General features: G+C 43.9%; 1 protein-coding gene across 1 annotated transcript in view; it reads left to right on the forward strand.

Annotated features, from left to right (window-relative positions):
• arid3a (AT-rich interactive domain 3A) overlaps window positions 1-19,020 on the forward strand; it is a 158,558-nt gene that overhangs the window by 54,887 nt on the left and 84,651 nt on the right. The window contains exons 2-4 of the mRNA XM_072482675.1: window positions 2,655-2,727; window positions 9,759-9,942; window positions 11,363-11,607. Of these exons, the coding sequence (XP_072338776.1) occupies window positions 2,655-2,727; window positions 9,759-9,942; window positions 11,363-11,607 (502 nt within the window). The remainder of the gene's footprint in view (window positions 1-2,654; window positions 2,728-9,758; window positions 9,943-11,362; window positions 11,608-19,020) is intronic.

Consider the following 19,020-nt stretch of genomic DNA (forward strand, 5'->3'; position numbering starts at 1 on the left):
CCATTCTGTTGCCAATGACCTTATTCTTTGATGTACCATTTTTGTTAAGCTTTCGACTAATAACACCTTGCAATTATCAATAATTTGTGCGAGTTCTTAAAAGAAACAAGCAAAGTACCCACAAACCAGTCATTTACCTGGTTCCCTGTGATGTCACAGTTTATTTTTTCCGAATGCAGACAATCCACCGACTGAGGCCCCACCATAATCAGCACCGGGTCGCTCTCTGTCTCGCCCCTCATGCTCATTAAAGCGCCCAGGACCTATTACACCCAATAAGCTTTACTACTGCTGTCATTCACTGCTGAGCTATGGACTGTCCGAAATAAGAGAAATTAATTGGTCTGGCAAGAACTTGTCCTTTTTTGTACTTGTAGAAACCCCATTTTAAAAAGTTACGCCTTGCTCAGTGAGTTGTAAAATGGGTTTTTAATGGCAGTCTAAGAATTTTTGTAAAATATATTTTTTTATTCACATTTTTCATGTTATATACAATACAAAATTACAAAAAAAGAGTAGATACAGTTACATACGTAAAAACCAAAAACATAAAATAACCCCATAGCCCTTAGCAACTAACAATGACCAATTCCTTGAAATAAACAATTAAAGGGTGTCATCTCCGATAGAACCTCTTGATTGTTCCCCTCACTGTGTACCTGACTTTCTCAAGGTATAGGAACTCCATCAGCTCCACTAGCCATACCGAGGCATTAGGTGGAGATGGAGACCTCCCAGCAGTACTTGCCTCCGGCAATCAGCGAGGCGAAGGCCAGGACATTGGCCCCTGCCCCCGTCTGCATCTCCGGTGAGTCTGACACCCTAAATATTGGCCACTAAAGGACTGGGCTCCAGCTCAATCTTCAGAATCACAGGACATGGTGCCAAAAAAGGAGAACCAAAAGCCATTGAGCTTGGGACAAGACCAGAACATGTGCGCATGGGTAACCGGACCTCTTGAACAGTGCTCACTGTCCTCCACCCCCCGCAAAGAAACAATTTGTTTTGGACTTGGTCAAATTTGCCCTAAAAACTACCTTAAGTTAGATCCAACCAAGCCTCGCGCACGAGGATGTGGAGTTCACCCCGCCAGGGCCTCACTCCACACTTCGTCATCTAATATAGGCCCCAACTCCTCCTCCCACCTAGCCTTAACCCCCTCCACTGACATCAAATCTTCTGACAAAATCCATCCATAAATACCGGAAGTGCTCCCCTCCGACCCTGCAAGTGAAAGAACCCACTACATTAGAAATGTTGGCAGCTTCAGGGGGAATGTTGGGGAAAATCCGTTTCGTAAAGTTGCTAACTTAAAGCTATGTGAACAAGTCTTAAAGCCAAGCGATCAAACTTTTCCTTCAATTATTCTAGACTGGCAGGCGACACGGTGATGCAGTGGTTAGCACTGCTGCCTTGCGGTGCTGAGGACCCGGATTCGATCCCGGGCCCTTGTCATTGTCTGTGTGGAGTTTGCACATTCTCCCCTTGTCCATCGGGCAGGAGATACAAAAGTCTGAGAACACGCACGAACAGACTCAAACAGCTTCTTCCCCGCTGTTACCAGGCTCTTAAACAACCCTCTTATGGACTGACCTCATTAACACTACACCCCTGTAATAATAATAATAATCTTTTATTGTCACAAGTATGAAGTTACTGTGAAACGCCCCTAGTTGCCATATTCTGGTGCCTGTTCGGGTAAGCTGGTACGGGAATTGAACCCGCGCTGCTGGCCTTGTTCTGCATTACAAACCAGCTGTCTAGTCCACTGAGCTAAACCAGCCCTTATATCGGTATGTTTCACCCGATGCCGGTGTTATGTAGTTACATTGTGTACCTGTGTTGCCCTATTATGTATTTTCTTTTATCTTATTTTCTTTTCATGTACGTGATGATCTGTTGAGCTGCTCGCAGAAAAATACTTTTCACTGTACATCGGTATACGTAACAAACAAAATCCAAATCCAATCCAATAATTTTTGTAGGTTCCCATCTCTACAGGAGACTTCCTGTTGGCTTGATTCACTCCACTTAATAATGTGGCAATTGAAAACTGAAGTGTTGGTGATGATCTTACTTTTTAATTTACTTTAGCCCCTAACCAAACCATTGCCGGTCCAGGTGGTGTGGGATGGGGGAGGGTAGTGTGGTGGGCCATCGATTCAGGATTATCACTAGAAGAAATGGGTTAGAAGAAATTGTTTTCGGAGAGTTACATGAGTACTCGATGCTTTACCCTGTGGCTACGGGTAAAGGCAATATAACATTATTTAAAATAGAACTGGATAAGCATTTCAAAAGTAAGAATATAAAACGTGAGAAAAGGATTAGATTAAATAATTGTAGTTGCGTGATGAAACAGCCCCCCCTGACTTGTAAATTTTATGATTCAAATTTACTGATGGATATTTTTGCTTTTAAAGATTAGTTTCCATAGTATATGTGGAAGAATTGTTTATTCAATGTATGTGCATGGTACTTTCTATTTGTTTAATGACATGTTCTTTTAAGAGATGGCTAGAGAACAACAAGTATATTTGTGTTAAATATCCAAATACTTGCTAGAGGCGATCTTTACTCAACCCACTAGGACTTTGACATGAGTAACTTGTCTGTTTTGCCATTTTGAAGAACAATGTTGTGTTCTTTTTCAGCTCTATGAGCTAGACAATGATCCAAGAAGGAAAGAATTTTTGGATGACCTTTTCAGCTTCATGCAGAAGAGAGGTAAAAGTATTAATTTCCCCCTGTTTTCTCTTTTCCTCTGGCTCTTACTGATTGAAAACCTGCTAATGACATGTCTTATATCTTCATGTGATGGCCCACCCAGTTAAGTACTGGCTGGCAGGTTATTGAACTATAGTTTTGTTTATTAATTCATGTGGGCGTTGCTGGTTGAACCAGTATTTATTGCTCACCCCTAATAGCCCTTGCTAGGCCATTTCGGAGGGCATTTAAGTGTCAGCCACATTGCTGTGGATCTGGAGTCACATGGAGGCCAGGCCAGGTAAGGATGGCAGATTCCCTTCCTTGAAGGACATTAGTGAACCAGGTGGGTTTTTATGACAATCTACAACGGTTGTATAGTCATCATTAGACTTCCCTTAATTCCAGGATTTTACTGAATTCAAATTTCGGCATCTGCCATGGTGGCATTTGAATCCGGGTCCCCAGAGCATTACCCTGGGTCTCTGGATTACGTGTCCAGTGATGACGCCACTATGCCACCACCTCCCCCCAAGCTGGGCGTGGGTAGTTACACAGATTGTGTACACGGGTGGAATTTCAACATGAAACTCTGCATCCAGGACAAATGGTTAATTCTCGTTGTCTTTGGTATCCTTATCGAAGCTCTGGCCAATTGTAGTATCACACCCAAATTGATTGAACCAAGGTGTCAGTTTTGAGCAGTTTTCTGATCATAGTTAGCTGACATCTTGAAAGCTATTGAAATCTGAAATATTCAACTTAAAACCTACCTTGTATACTGCATAAAATGCTTCATTGCATACGCTTGAATGATAAATCCAAATTGTAATTTTTTTTGTCAACTTTTTTCTTTGAAAACAAGGTATTTGAGGTAATCCTGGTGGTTAGAATATCTGTCTTTAATGTTGATAATTTACATTATGCAATATGATTGCATTAGAACATTTGTTTTAAAAACAAGCCCATACTTTATTTTCATCAGGTTGGTTATAAAAATGTCAAAAGTCATCCCTTTATAAAGTAATCTTGTTCTGACAGTTTGTTCCTTTCAAGACTCAGCAACTTGGGAAGAGCTTTTCATGTGTTAATTTGGATTTAGAGAGCCCCAGCATCTGTTGCCAATTCCTGGCAGTCATGCTATTAAATCTGTTTTCGTAGCCTGGTAATAGATTCATTATACTCCGTTTTACTTGGGTGTCTATATGTATACATGTACAAAGCCTGAACACCAACAAAATTCCCAGACATGAAAATCTTGGAATTCAAATTAAAAGAATAACATAGAAGTTATTAGAATCTGTTGTATTTAAAGAAAAAGGTCATACTAAGCCTGGCAAAATATTAAAAAGATAAAACACCACAATTGCAAATTTCTGGTGTAACCGCCTAGCAAATTAAATCTTTCTACTGTTTTAATGTTACCCAATGCACCATGCTTCCAATTTCAGACTTGACCTAGCACATTTACCGCCCTGTACACTTTTGAGATGAGAAACCTGTGGTGATATACATCACTGTAAATACACAAGGGGTTAATGTAGATACACTAGGACACTGTAAATACACAAGGGGTTAATGTAAACACACTTAGACTAAATAAACACTAGGGAGAGTACCAGAGACATCATGGTACACTAGAGAGAGCACCAGAGACATCATGACACACAGTCAACCAATAGGTCAGTAAGATAGGACATGACCAATGGGCATTCAAGACATACACAGAGGTGACACAACACAGGAGGGCATTACACCAACCCATATAAAAGGACACAGCATGCATGCTCTTATCTTTCCATAGGCGACACTCAGAGAGACAGGAGCAGATCAGGAAAGCATCACTCCCACCGCATAGATTAGAGCAGACTGGTTAGTTAGTTATAGTTACTATAGTTAGATTGGCAAGAGAGTCGAACTCAAATAGGAGAATTGTTAACCGTTCAATAAATGTGTTAAAGCTATTTCCAAGTCTGAACCTTCCTTTGTCAGAGTGTACATCAAGGAAGCAGCTTATGCTACGTCAAGAAGCATAACACGACATGGTTCCAGGAGTGCTTGTTAATCCCTATAGCTCAACTAAACAAATCCGTGACCACCAGCAACACCGCCCAGGCATGATGTTCGAGATTCCGGTCCCACAGCAGCTCAGGTGCCAAGGCAATCTGAGTGAAAACTGGCGTGCGTTCAGGCAGAGATTCAAAATCTACCTGGTAGTGTCCGACTTAAATGGCCTGGCGGATGCAGAGTAAATAAAGCTTCTACTTACCATCGCGGGTGAAAAAGCAGCAGAAATCTTCGAGACCTTCAAATACTCAAAGGGGCAAAACAAGAGTGACTTCCAGGTAGTCCTGGACAAATTGCAAGAATTCTGCGAGGAAGATACAAGAAAAAACAGTAAAAGAGGCGCCAGTACTGACCATGAGGCGAAGGTAGGCTTTCCATTGCAGACAACGGCACTTTTGATTTGCAGCCATCTTGGCAAAGGAGCTGCACATGCGCAGTTGCGCAAAGAGCGCACAGAATGGTAAGGTCCATTTGCGCATGCGCGAGAAGCCGCGCATGCACAGTTGCGAAAAAGGCCCCAAGTAAAGGAACAGCGCTCTGCGCAATCGCTTCCTACGCTCTACGTCACAAGCTTCGTGACGTCAGAGACCCTGGACTACACCCACTTAAAGGGGAAATGTCCCAAAACAAGAAAAAAAATGTTTACAGCCTCAAAACAAGATTCTTTCACCTGGAACGACAGCACAATGCCTGAACTTCGACCAGTAGCTGAAAGTAACCTCCGCAGAACTCTGCAACAAGCAGTTAGCACCGCCCAAAGAGATGATACAGTCCTTGAAGACTATGACTCAGACCTTGAATTCTTCTTTGGACATCGCAAGCCCAATGCCAGCTCCGACACAAAACGTGATGATATGATCCTAGAAGACTACGACTCAGACAATGATTTCATCATTGGAGATGGCGACCCCAGTACCAAATCCGAACCGCAACGAGATGTGTTCTACAGTGAAGAATCCAACACAGACGCGGATGTGTTCTTCGGATTTGAGGACCTTCAGCCCAGCATATATGACATCCCGACTCGTGAGTGCAGGATTATGCTGCGGCCTGACGCCAAGAGTCAGAGAGCGGTACAAGCCCACAGAGAGCGGCCTGCTGCCACACAGAGAGTGGTTCACGCACCACAAGGGGTCCCAGCCTCCACACACAAAGCGAGAAGACTCCACAGCGAGACAACTGCATGTCTCCACACAGAAAGTGACTCCAGTGACACAAGCCTCCGCAGCGAGCTCGTGGACAGACTCCACGATAGAAGAAACGCAAGACTCCAGAGCGCAGTCCTTGCATGAACAAGTGGCAGCGAGACAACTGCACGTCTCCACACACAAAGTGACTCCAGTGACAAATCTCCACAGCGAGCTCATGGACAGCCTCCACGATAGAAGCAATGCAAGATTCCAGAGCGCAGTCCTTGCATGAACAAGAAGTGATGACAGTCTCCACAGCGAGACCAATGCACGATTCTACACAGAAAACGCTGCAAGACTCCACAGAGCGAGTGACACAAGCCTCCACACCGAGCTCGTGGACAGACTCCATGATGGAAGGAACGCAAGACCCCAGAGCACAATCCTTGCATGAACAAGACCATGAGGGTCTAGCAACCTCCTCTGAGCAACCAGCAGCAGGCGATGCCGGTCTGCCACAGGTCAAGTGCACAGCAAGAAGACTATGACAGTCTACCACGCTCAAGTGAACAACAAGAAGACACTGAGGCTCTACCCACTGTATGTGCGACAAGTGACAATGGCATCCCACTTCCCATACAAGATGTGCAACGTGATAGACCTTAGCTAGTGTGTACAGAGGCTCTTGACAATGACAGTAAGACTACTGTTGACTCCGGTGACACCACGTTAATTCAAACATCATCCGCTCAAGCCTCTCCACAAACAAATGAATTCCTGAACGTTTTGACTCCGGATGGGGAACATCACAAAACCTCAGAAGATTCAAGTGAACCTGAAATGACTCCGGATGGGGAGCGTCAAGAAACCAAAACTGATTCAGGTGAACCAGAAAGGTCTCCAGAAGGGGAGCATCGACGAGCCAAAACTGACTCAGGTGAAACAGACCAGACTCCAGACGGGGAGAATCGACAAGCCAAAGCTGATTCAAGTAAGCCGGACATGACTCCAGACAGGGAGTGCCGCGAACTCCGTGACGGCACGCTCAAGGAAACAGCAGATGCCACAAAGTATGCTGACACGAGTAACTGTGTGAAGGACTCGTATTAGCCACAGAGTGTGGTCCTTGAGCACAGCAAACACGAAAACAAAACCAACCAACACAAAAACTACATGAAAGACAATACCAAGAAGAGTACCAAAGGCAACGACGCCGACAACAAGCACGACAAAAACAACACCAATGGAACTACGACTGGCATGACATGGTACAACTCTGCAAATGCGGGACACTGTTACTGCTCAGCACAGTACAATGACATACCATGGCAGGACGATGCATCTTACCAATTCACGTTTGCTGCACTACCAACAGGCAACCTGGCTTTCAGGACAGATGCCATCAAAAATTACCACCACAAGCATCGAAAAAAAGAAAGAGTCCATCCACCTCAGACAACAAAGTGATTTGACCACTTCTTGTTTCTGTAAGCACAGGGATACTGACGGCGTTAACAAAGCAATGCCGCCATCAACAACACCAACTCACCAACCAAACAAGAAAGCCACTCGACCATAATAATTAATGAACTTTGGACTCGTACATATGATTTGGACTTATTGTTTAATAATCACTGTCATCATGATTTGTACATATCATCATTGATCTACCTATGTTGTTCAATTTTCTTTAATCATGTACAGAAAATATGTAACATGTAAAAAGTGGAGATGTGGTGATATACATCACTGTAAATACACAAGGGGTTAATGTAGATACACTAGGACACTGTAAATACACAAGGGGTTAATGTAAACACACTTAGACTAAATAAACACTAGGGAGAGTACCAGAGACATCATGACACACAGACAGTCAACCAATAGGTCAGTACGATAGGACACGACCAATGGGCACACACAGGTGACACTACCACAGGAGGGCATTACACCAAACCATATAAAAGGACACAGCACACATGCTCTTCCTCTTTCCATAGGCGACACTCGGAGAGACAGGAGCAGATCAGGACAGCATCACTCCAACCGCGTGGATTAGAGCAGACTGGTTAGTTAGTTATAGTTACTATAGTTAGATTAGCAAGAGAGTCGAACTCAAGTAGGAGAATTGTTAACGGTTCAATAAATGTGTCAAAGCTATCTCCAAGTCTGAACCTTCCTTGAGTGTATATCAAGGAAGCAGCTTATGCTACGTGAAGAAGCATAACGCGACAAAACCTTCCTGTTTTTGTTACAAAAATGTCTAATCGAAAAATTCCCAATCAAAATTTAATTGATATTCAGATTTTGTAGCAGTCGTGAATTCGTAGTATTTGATGCAGCCTTTATAACATTTTCATATGTGACGCAATTCGTTTTGACAGTAATTAATGTTGTTAGAACTTCCTTGTTAGCGTCTTATGATTTTATTTTGTAAAATATTTAATCTCTCCTCCGTTTCAAATTGCCATTTGTACAGTCTACAACAATTAGAAAATCCGATTAAGTTTTTAATTGTTAATCCCAAAATGAACATTGGGACTTTGCTCAATTAATCAAACTAGCATATCTAAAGTTGAAGACCTTTAATTCGGCCTGCAAATTAATTGAATCTCTTAGCAATAGGGGTCCTTCATTGCCATATAATTTGAATTTCCCTGATGTGTGGATAGAATCAAACCATAGTGATTGTTGGTGTCCATGATAATGACCTTTTGGGTTTTATTGTTCCCCACATTTTTAGTTCTTAATGCATTGATTAGAAACTGGACCCCCCCCCCCCCCCTCCCCGGGGTTGGGGGAGGGGGGGGGGGGGGGGAGAGAGCGGGGGAGATTGTTTTTTCTTAGATCTGAAATTTACAGGTAAATCAGTGGAAACTTGTAGCAATAAAGATAATTTCTGATGGGGAAGTCCCTCCTGGAAGTTTCCCTTCAAGTCGCACAATATCCTTTTTGGAGTGCCCAATTCTATATTTTTCCAATTAAGGGGTAATTTAGCATGGCCAATTGACCTACCCTGCACATCTTTGGGTTGTTGGGGTGAGACTCACACAGACACAGAATGTGCAAACTCCACACAGACATGACCCGGACCCTCGGTGCCATGAGGCATCGATGTTAACCAATATGCCATCATGCTGCTCCTAAGTCGCATAATATGTTGACTTGGAATTAATTTTCCATTCCTTCAATGTTATTGGGTTAAAACCCTGGACCTCATATCATTAACAACACTGTGGGTAGACCTACGCCAAATGAGGTGCTATGGTTCAAGAAAGGGCAATTAGAAATTGGAAACATGCTTGCCTTGCCAGCGACACAGTTTTTTAAAAAGCCATTGAAAGTTGGGCAGCAAATTCATTTTTATTTTAAATTTAGAGTACCAAATTTTTTCCCCTCCAAATATGGGGGAATTTAGCATGGCAAATTCACCTACCCTGCACATCTTTGGGTTGTGAGGATGAGACCTACCCAAACACTGGGAGAATGTGCAAACTCCACACGGACATTGACCCAGGGCTGGGATCTAACCCGGATCCTCAATGCTGTGAGGCAGCAGTGCTAACCACTGTGCCGTCCAGCAAATTAGTTTTAATGGGAGTGAAAAATAAATTGAAAATGTAATTCACTTTATTATTAACATTCGAGATAATAGGGCAAAATGCGTATTATAGTAATCCAATCTGTCGTGAATTGGTAATACACATTCAGATTTGAATACCTGATGTATATGATTTAGGATGGCACAGTTTAATAATTTAAAATAAATACACTTGATAAATTAGGAAGATAACATTGTGGATCATATAATTTTTATTGCATTGAACTTTTATTTGATTTGCCTCTTGTTTTTAGGTACTCCAGTCAATCGGATTCCCATAATGGCTAAGCAGGTTCTGGACCTCTATATGCTGTATGCGTTGGTCACTGAGAAAGGGGGCCTTGTGGAGGTCATTAATAAGAAGCTTTGGAGGGAAATTACCAAAGGACTGAACCTACCCACCTCTATCACAAGTGCCGCCTTTACACTCAGAACTCAGTGAGTTAAAAATGGAGGTTTAAATAGTGATATTTGCTGGGGCAACTTAGTGCAGTTTTAAAACTTGGTAAATAATTGGATTATAAATAGAAATGTTGTTATTGTTTCATCATGGTTCTCAAATAATCAATAACCTTTGCTGACATAGCCAGCTCTTCAGTGGCAATGACCGTCTTCCACCCCTTTCTGGATAGGATGTTTTACCCCTTGGGTGGATATAAAAGTTCCATTACATTATTTGAAGAAGAGCAGGGAGTTCTTCTTGTGTGCTGGCCAATATCTCTCAGCAATTATTGTTAACACAGATTACCCTGGGTATTAATCTCATTGCCGTTTGTGGGACCTTTCTGTGCACCGATTGACTACAGCATTTCTCTGTATTAGAAAAGTGACTATACATTTTAAAAAAGCAACTTAATTTGCTGTGAATTACTTGGGATTGTTCTTGCATTGTTAAAGGCATTATATAAATGCAACTTTATCCATTTTGTTATAAATTAGTATTTTTAAAATAATGAAACAACAAAATATTGGGTTAATAGTATTAATATTGTTCTACTCATTTGATGCTCTGTTTCACATTCTTCTTGAAGAATACTATTATGATGAACTAGAATGGAAGAAATATTTTTGTTCCTCCTAGTTATGTTTATGATTCCCAAATAGGTGCTGTTTGTAACTAAATTTCATACAGTCGAAAGACAATTCATCTTGAATACACAGGTACAAGAGCTGATATGGAACTGTTGGACTCTGGGATACCACACTTACTTGGTTGTTTTTCCATGACCCCAGAGATCACATTTCTACTGCATTTGAGGACATCTCTGTGGATTTCCTCAGTCAAAATGACATGCACACGTGATGTAATTATCGTTGCCTGTTTGCATTGATAAAAATGAACTTTATAATCCAGTATAATTGGGATATTGGCATTTTGTGCTTTCTTATGTGCCACCCTCACTACAATATTAAGTCATTTATTGAGAGCCCTTTCCTTCACTCAACCAGGCATGCCAAATATCCCTCATTCGGAGTAACATGACATTTTAAAATGTAAATAAACTGTAAAGCTGGTTACTTTCACTTGGCTTTATTCTCATAATGATCAGTTTAATAATATCTTTCCAGCACACCGATACAATGGATGAAAATTTTAAAATATGTAAAACTTTTCCCTAAGTTGCACATGTGAGAATCTTGGTGCAATTTACTGTAAATTGTTTTAACGTCAGCCACTTTATGAAAATAGGCCTAGCTCCATGCTTAAATATGTTTGTAATTGGTATAACTGTTGCTGATTATAATTGTTACTCCAAAGATTTATCTGATGTTGACAACTGTACTCATATTGATAACTATCCTAGAATTATGAATGTAATGTTCAGATACAACATAACCTGTGCCTATATTTTTGCAGATATATGAAATACCTCTACCCATATGAATGTGAGAAGAGAGGTCTGAGCTCTCCTAATGAACTGCAGGTTGCTATTGATAGCAATCGACGAGAGGGTCGCAGACATGGCTTCGGATCAACTCTTTATAGCTACTCTCCCAGTGGAACGTCTTCAGTGCTATCTTCTCCCAAATTGCAAGTGCCTACACTAAGTCTAGCAACAACTAATGGCAGCCCTATAAGCCAACTGGTAAAAATAAAGAAAGGTACTTGATTACATTTTATGTACGTTTTACAAGAATTATCACTTGTAAGAGTGGAACTATTGCAAATCAGTCTTTAAATTAGTTTTTGAAAGATTCTGTTGCACTGCTGCGTAATTATTATATACACAGAATTATATTGAATGTGTAAGCCTTTCATTCCCAACAGGTCTGTGCTGCCATTTAAGTTTATGATCAAATGGGCAGCAGGGTGAAGTGGTTAGCATTGTTACCTCACGGCTCCGAGGACCCGGCATCGATTCAAGCCCTGGGTCACTGTCCGTGTGGGGTTTGCACACACTTCCCATGTGTGCGTGGGCCTCACCCCCCACAACCCAAAGATGTGCAGGATAAGATGGATTGGCTACGCAAAATTGCCCTTTAATTGAAAAAAAAGGAATTGGGGCACTTTGAATTTAAAAAAAGTTTATGATCAGAAAACGTGAGTTTTGACAAATGGAAAAAGTTCCACCTTTCAGTCGTAAATTGAATTCATGGTTTCCTTTCAAAATATGCAGTTTAATTGCATTTTTCTTTCATTTACTGTTACTTTTAATCCTTATTCTTCAGCTGCTCCGTGACTGTGGGCTCTTTAGTTGAGTGTGTTCCCTTTGGCGCATGCCAACATTTTGTAACCTCCCTCGAAAGGTTGTTTGTGTGTGAGCCCATTGTGCCAAGTTCTGTAGGCTTTCTACACCCATCCTCCAATATCTCTTCGCCATCGTCCAACTGCATAGAATTGATCTAGCTGTTTTCCATTCTTAACTGTTACATTGTAGGCAGGGAATCATCTGCAATGGCATTAATGCCATTCCTGTAGTTGCCTCTGGAGTACTCCAAGGATCAACCTTAGCCACTTTCTGTTTCTCATCTGCATGTTACCCCCGGAGTGATATCTGCTGAAATCGTTATAGCTGCCAACAACCGAGCTCTATCTCACCACTTCTTTGGACAACTTCAGTGCTTTTCTGATATCCGGAAACAATGGACGGACCAATTTGCATCAGTGCATTGCGGTCACTGCATCCAGAAAGTGTACCTGAGCAAGACACCCTAGGTGTTCAAGTGAAGGCAAGCATCCAGCAGAGGGCAGTAGAGCTGAGCTGCTGATTGGCTGTTGCAGGGAAAATTTGCATCAGTGCATTGCGGTCACCATATCTTGAAGGTGGTTTGTGGAGGAGCTGTTGTCAAGTGACAGTTAAACCCGAAACACTTCTTCAGTGTTTCCCTCCCTACCTCCTCCTCTAACCAAAAAAAAAAGACAATCACTGTAAGGATCCCAGCCAAGTAAAGATTAAGAGGGAGACTCGAGGGCAGGTAGAAGTAGAAAGAAGTTGAACCGTGACGTCACAGCCTGCAGGTAAGTGATTGACTGGTGACTGGTAAGTAGTTTTTATTTTCCCTGAGGTGTTCTCGTGCGGGACGCAGTGGTTGCTGAGTGAGTGCTCGCTGAGAAGGGGAGTAAATTTTTTTTAAACTTACTGTTGGGAGTTTCCAGCTGAATCCGGTCGGAGTGAGGACAGAGTGACTGCTGGGTAAGTAGTAGATTTAAATTGTTTGCGCAGGCCCATAGTAGCGGATTGCTGTTCTTGTGTGGGGCGCAGTGGTTGCTGGTTAAGTGTTTTATTTTTACCTGTATTTAAGTTGGGCAGTTTCTAACCCTAGACACTACACTTGTAGTGTCCCCCACCCTTCCACCTCCTTTAACCTAAGGGGTAGAGTGAATAACAGGTAAACTCTTTCTTTCTTTTTCTTTTTTAATCTAGAGGGGAAGGCAGTGCAGTGTTCCTGCTGCAGAATGTTTGGGGTGAGTGACGCCGTCATGTCCCTGCTGATTTCACCTGTGGGAAGTGCACCCATCTCCAGCTCCTCAGAAACCGCGTTAGGGAACTGGAGTTGGATGAACTTCGGATCATTCGGGAGGCAGAGGTGGTCATAGATAGTAGCTTCAGGGATGTAGTTACTCCGAAGAATCAAGATAGATGGGTGACGGTGAGAGGGGCTGGGAGGAAGCAGTCAGTGCATGGATCCTCTGTGGTCGTTCCCCTCAGTAACAAATATACCATTTTGGATACTGTTGAGGGGGATGACCTACCAGGGGTAAGCCACGGTGAACGGGTCTCCAGCACTGAGTCCGTCCCTGTGGCTCAGAAGGGAAGGAGGGAGAGCAGGAGAGGCAATAGTCATTGGGGACTCGATAGAGGGACAGATGGACGGTTCTGTGGCAGCGAAAGAGACTCACGGATGGTATGTTGCCTTCCGGATGCCAGGGTCCGTGATGTCTCGGACCGTGTTTTCAGAATCCTTAAAGGGGAGGAAGAGCAGTCACAAGTCGTGGTACACATCGGTACCAACGACATAGGTAAGAGAAGGGACTGGGATTTACAACAGGAATTTAGGGAGCTAGGGTGGAAGCTGAGAGCCAGGACAAACCATGTTGTCATCTCTGGATTGTTGCCGGTGCCACGTGCTAGTGAGGTGAGGAACAGGGAGAGGGTGCAGAGAAACACGAGGCTGCAGGGATGGTGTAGGAGGGAGGGTTTCAGGTACGTGGATAATTGGAGCACATTCTGGGGAAGGTGGGACCTGTTCAGACAGGACGGTTTGCACCTGAATCAGAGGGGCACCAATATCCTGGGAGGGAAATTTGCTACGGCTCTTCGTCGGGGGGGGCGGGGGTTTAAACTAATTTGTCAGGGAGCTAGGAAAACGAGCTGTAGTCCTCAAGCCAGTGTCGAGAGTAGTGAGGTACTGAGGAGGGTATCAAGGTCGCAGGAGTGTACCGGCAGACAGAAAGGTGGGTTGAAGTGTGTCTACTTCAATGCATGGAGCATCCGGAATAAGGTAGGTGAACTTGGAGCGTGGATTGGTACCTGGGACTACGATGTTGTGGCTATTACGGAGACATGGTTAGAGCAGGGCCAGGAATGGTTGTTGGAAGAACTGGGGTATAGATGTTTCAGTAAGAGGAGGGAAGGTGGTAAACGAGGTGGAGGAGTAACATTGTTAATCAAGGATAGTTTAACGGCTGTAGAAAGGCAGTTTGAAGGGGATCTGCCTACTGAGGTAATATGGGCCGAAGTTAGAAATCGGAAAGGAGCGGTCACATTGTTAGGAGTTTTCTATCGGCCCCCAAATAGTAATAGAGATGTGGAGGAAGAAATTGCACAACAGATTATGGATAGGTGTAGAGGTCCCAGGGTAGTTGTCATGGGTGACTTTAACTTTCCAAATATTGATTGGAACCTCTATAGGTCGAACAGTTCGGATGGGGCAGTTTTTGTACAGTGTGTGCAGGAGGGTTTCCTGACACAATATGTGGATAGGCCGACAAGAGGGGGGGGCCACATTGGATTTGGTACTGGGTAATGAATTTGTTAGATTTGTTTGTGGGAGAGCACTTTGGAGATAGTGACCACAATTCAGTGCCTTTCACTATTGCAATGGAGAGGGATAGGGCCATACGGCAGGGCAAGGTTTATAATTGGGGAGGGGTAATTATGATGCGATTAGGCAAGAATTAGGGAGCATAAGATGGGAACAGAAACTGTCAGGGAAAGGCACAAATGAAAAGTAGAACTTGTTCAAGGAACAAATACTGTGTGTCCTTGATAGGCATGTCCCTGTCAGGCAGGGAGGAAATGCCGTGTGAGGGAACCATGGTTCGCAAAAGAGTTGAATGTCTTGTCAAGAGGAAAAAGGAAGAGTATGTAAGGATGAGAAAACAAGATTCAGTAGGGTCGCTTGAGGGTTACAAGGTAGCAAGGAATGAGCTGAAAAAAGGGCTTAGGAGAGCTATGAGGGGGCATGAGAAGTCCTTGGCGGGTCAGATCAAGGAAAACCCCAAGGCTTTTTACTCTTATGTGAGAAATAAAAGAATGACCAGGGTGAGGGTAGGGCACAGTGAAGGACAGTAGTGGGAACTTGTGCATGGAGTCAGAAGAAATAGGAGAGGAGTTGAATGAATACTTTTCTTCAGTGTTCACAAAGGAGAGGGGCCATGTTTTTGAGGATAAGAGTGTGATTCAGGCGGTTAGGCTGGAGGAAGTAGATGTTCTGAGGAAGGATGTATTAGCAATTTTGAAAAACCTGAGGGTCGACAAGTTCCCTGGGCCAGATGGGATATACCCAAGGATTCTTTGGGAGGCAAGGGATGAGATTGCAGAGCCTTTGGCTTTGATCTTTGGGTCTTCGCTGTCCACGGGGATAGTGCCAGAGGACTGGAGAGTGGCAAATGTTGTTCCTCTGTTCAAGAAAGGGAATAGGAATGACCCTGGTAATTATAGGCCAGTTAGTCTTACTTCGGTGGTCGGGAAGATAATGGAAAAGTTCCTGAAGGATAGGATTTATGACCATTTGGAAAGATGCAGCTTAATCCGGGATAGTCAACACGGATTCGTGAAGGGTAGGTCTTGCCTCACAAATTTGATTGAATTCTTTGAGGAGGTAACTAAGTGTGTAGATGAAGGTAGAGCAGTTGATGTCATATCAAACGCCTTCCTAAAATCTATGTATAAGGTTCCCCATGGTTGGCTCATGAAGAAAGTAAGGAGGTGTGGGATAGAAGGATATTTGGCCAGTTGGATAAGTAACTGGCTATCACATAGAAGGTGGTGGTGGATGGAAAATTTTCAGACTAGAGACCAGTTACCAGCGGTGTACCACAGGGATCAGTGCTGGGTCCTCTGCTATTTGAGATTTTTATCAATGACTTGGAGGAGGGGGCTGAAGGGTGGGTCTGTAAATTTGCTGATGCCACCAAGTTTGGTGGATTAGTGGATGAGGTGGAGAGCTGTTGTCGGCTGCAAAGAGACATTGAAAGGATGCAGAGCTGGGCCGAAAAATGGCAGATGGAGTTTAACCCTGATAAGTGCGAGATGATTCATTTTGGTTGAAAATATTTGAATGCGGATTACAGGGTCAACGGCAGGGTTCAGCGGAATGTGGAGGAAAAGAGAGATCTTGGGGTTCATGTCCACAGATCTCTGAAGGTTGCCACTCAAGTGGATAGAGCCGTGAAGAAGGCTTATAGTGTGTTAGCATTTATTAACAGGGGGCTTGGGTTTAAGAGCCGCGGGGCTATGCTGCAACTATACATGACCCTGGTGAGACCACATTTGGAGTATTGTGTGCAGTTCTGGTCACCTCATTATAGGAAGGATGTGGAAGCATTGGAAAGGGTGCAAAGGAGATTTACCAGGATGCTGCCTGGTTTGCAGGATAGGTCTTAAGAAGAAAGGTTGAGGGAGCTAGGGCTTTTCTCTTTGGAGCGGAGGAGGATGAGAGGCGACTTGATAGAGGTCTATAAGATAATGAGGGGGATAGAGTGGATGTTCAGAGACTATTTCCTCGGGTGGATGTAGCTGTTACAAGGGGGCATAACTATAAGATTCAGGGTGGGAGATCTAGGAGGGATGTCCGAGGTAGGTTCTTTACTCAGAGAGTGGTTAGGGTGTGGAATGGACTGCCTGCTGTGATAGTGGAGTCGGACACTTTCGGAACTTTCAAGCGGTTATTGGATAGTTGGTTATTGGAGCACACCAGAATGACAGGGAGTGGGATAGCTTGATCTTGGTTTCGGACAATGCTCGGCACAACATCGAGGGCCGAAGGGCCTCTTCTGTGCTGTAATGTTCTATGTTCTAACAACCAAAGAATCAAATCTAAGCTTTGCAGTCCTGCCATACATAGTCATGATTGGTGGTGAACAAATAAACAACTAATCTGAAGAGAATGCTTTACAACTCCCCATCCTCCTTGATAGGGGTCCAGCATATTAGTGCAAAAGACATGTGCAACCATCTTCAGTGAGAGGTGCCAAGTGGATGGTTCACCTCTGCCTCCTCCTGGTGGTCCCAGCATCAGAGATGCTAGTCTTTAAACAATTTGATTCACTCCACATGATATCAAGAAACAGTTGAAGGTGCTGGCTACTACAAAGGCTATGGGCTTTGACAGCATTCTGGTAGAATTTCTGAAGATGTGTGCTGCAGAACTAACCACGGCCCTCGTCAACTTGTTCCAATACAGCTTCAACACTGGTATCTCCGTGGCAATGAGAAAATTGCCCGGGTATGACCTGTCCACAGAAGGCAGAACAAATTCAACCCAGCCATTTACCACCCCATCAGTCTACTCGATCATAAGCAAAGTGATGGAAAATGTCATGGACAGTGCTATCAACCGGCACTTAATAACCTGCTCACTGAAGTTCAGTTTGAGTTTTACCAGGGTCGCTCAGCTTTTGGTCTCATTACAGCAGTGGCCTCAACATGGACAAAAGAGAGAGATAGAAGGCTTGCCTCTAAGGAAAGTGGAAAGAAACTTCCGATACCTGGGGATTCAGATCGCTAGGAGCTGGGGAACCTTGCACAGACTTAATCTGACACGGTTGGTAGAACAAATTTTACATAGATTTTACATAGAAATTACAGTGCAGAAGGAGGCCATTCGGCCCATCGAGTCTGCACCGGCTCTTGGAAAGAGCACCCTACCCAAGGTCAACACCGCCACCCTATCCCCATAACCCAGTAACCCCACTCAACACTAAGGGCAATTTTGGAGACTAAGGGCAATTTATCATGGCCAATCCACCTAACCTGCACATCTTTGGACTGTGGGAGGAAACCGGAGCACCCGGAGGAAACCCACGCACACACGGGGAGGATGTGCAGACTCCGCACAGACAGTGACCCAAGCCGGAATCGAACCTGGGACCCTGGAGCTGTGAAGCAATTGTGCTATCCACAAGGCTACCGTGCTGCCCTGGAGGAGGACTTCAAGAGGTGGGACATGCAGCCTCTATCGCTGGCGGGCAGGGTGCAAGCAATTAAGATGATGGTCCTCCCGAGGTTCTTATTTGTATTTCAATGTCTCCCTATACTAATCACCAAGACCTTTTCTAATAAAATAGACAGGAGCATCACGAGCTTCGTGTGGGCAGGGAAAGTTCCGAGAGTAAGGAGGGGGTTCCTTCAGCGTAGTAGGGACAGAGGAGGATTGGCACTACCGAACTTGGGCGATTACTATTGGGCCGCCAATGTGGCAATGATACGTAAATGGATGATGGAGGGTGAGGGAGCGGCGTGGAAAAGACTGGAGAGAAAGTCCTGTAAAGGGACGAGTTTAGAGGCGCTGGTGACGGCGCCGTTACCGATCTCACCTAAAATGTTTACCACGAACCCGGTGGTGGCGGCAACATTGAATATCTGGGGACAGTGGAGGTGACAGAGAGGGGTGCGGGGAGCCCTGGTGGGGTCCCCAATCAGGAACAACCATAGGTTTGCCCCAGGAAGAATGGATGGAGGATTTCAGAACTGGTACCAGTTGGGAATTAGGAGGGTGGGAGATTTATTTATAGATGGGACTTTTGCGAGCTTGGGAGCATTGGAGGAAAAGTATAAGTTGCCCCGGGGA

The sequence above is a fragment of the Scyliorhinus torazame genome, chromosome 18 (assembly GCF_047496885.1).
Source record: "Scyliorhinus torazame isolate Kashiwa2021f chromosome 18, sScyTor2.1, whole genome shotgun sequence".
NCBI lineage: Eukaryota > Metazoa > Chordata > Chondrichthyes > Carcharhiniformes > Scyliorhinidae > Scyliorhinus > Scyliorhinus torazame.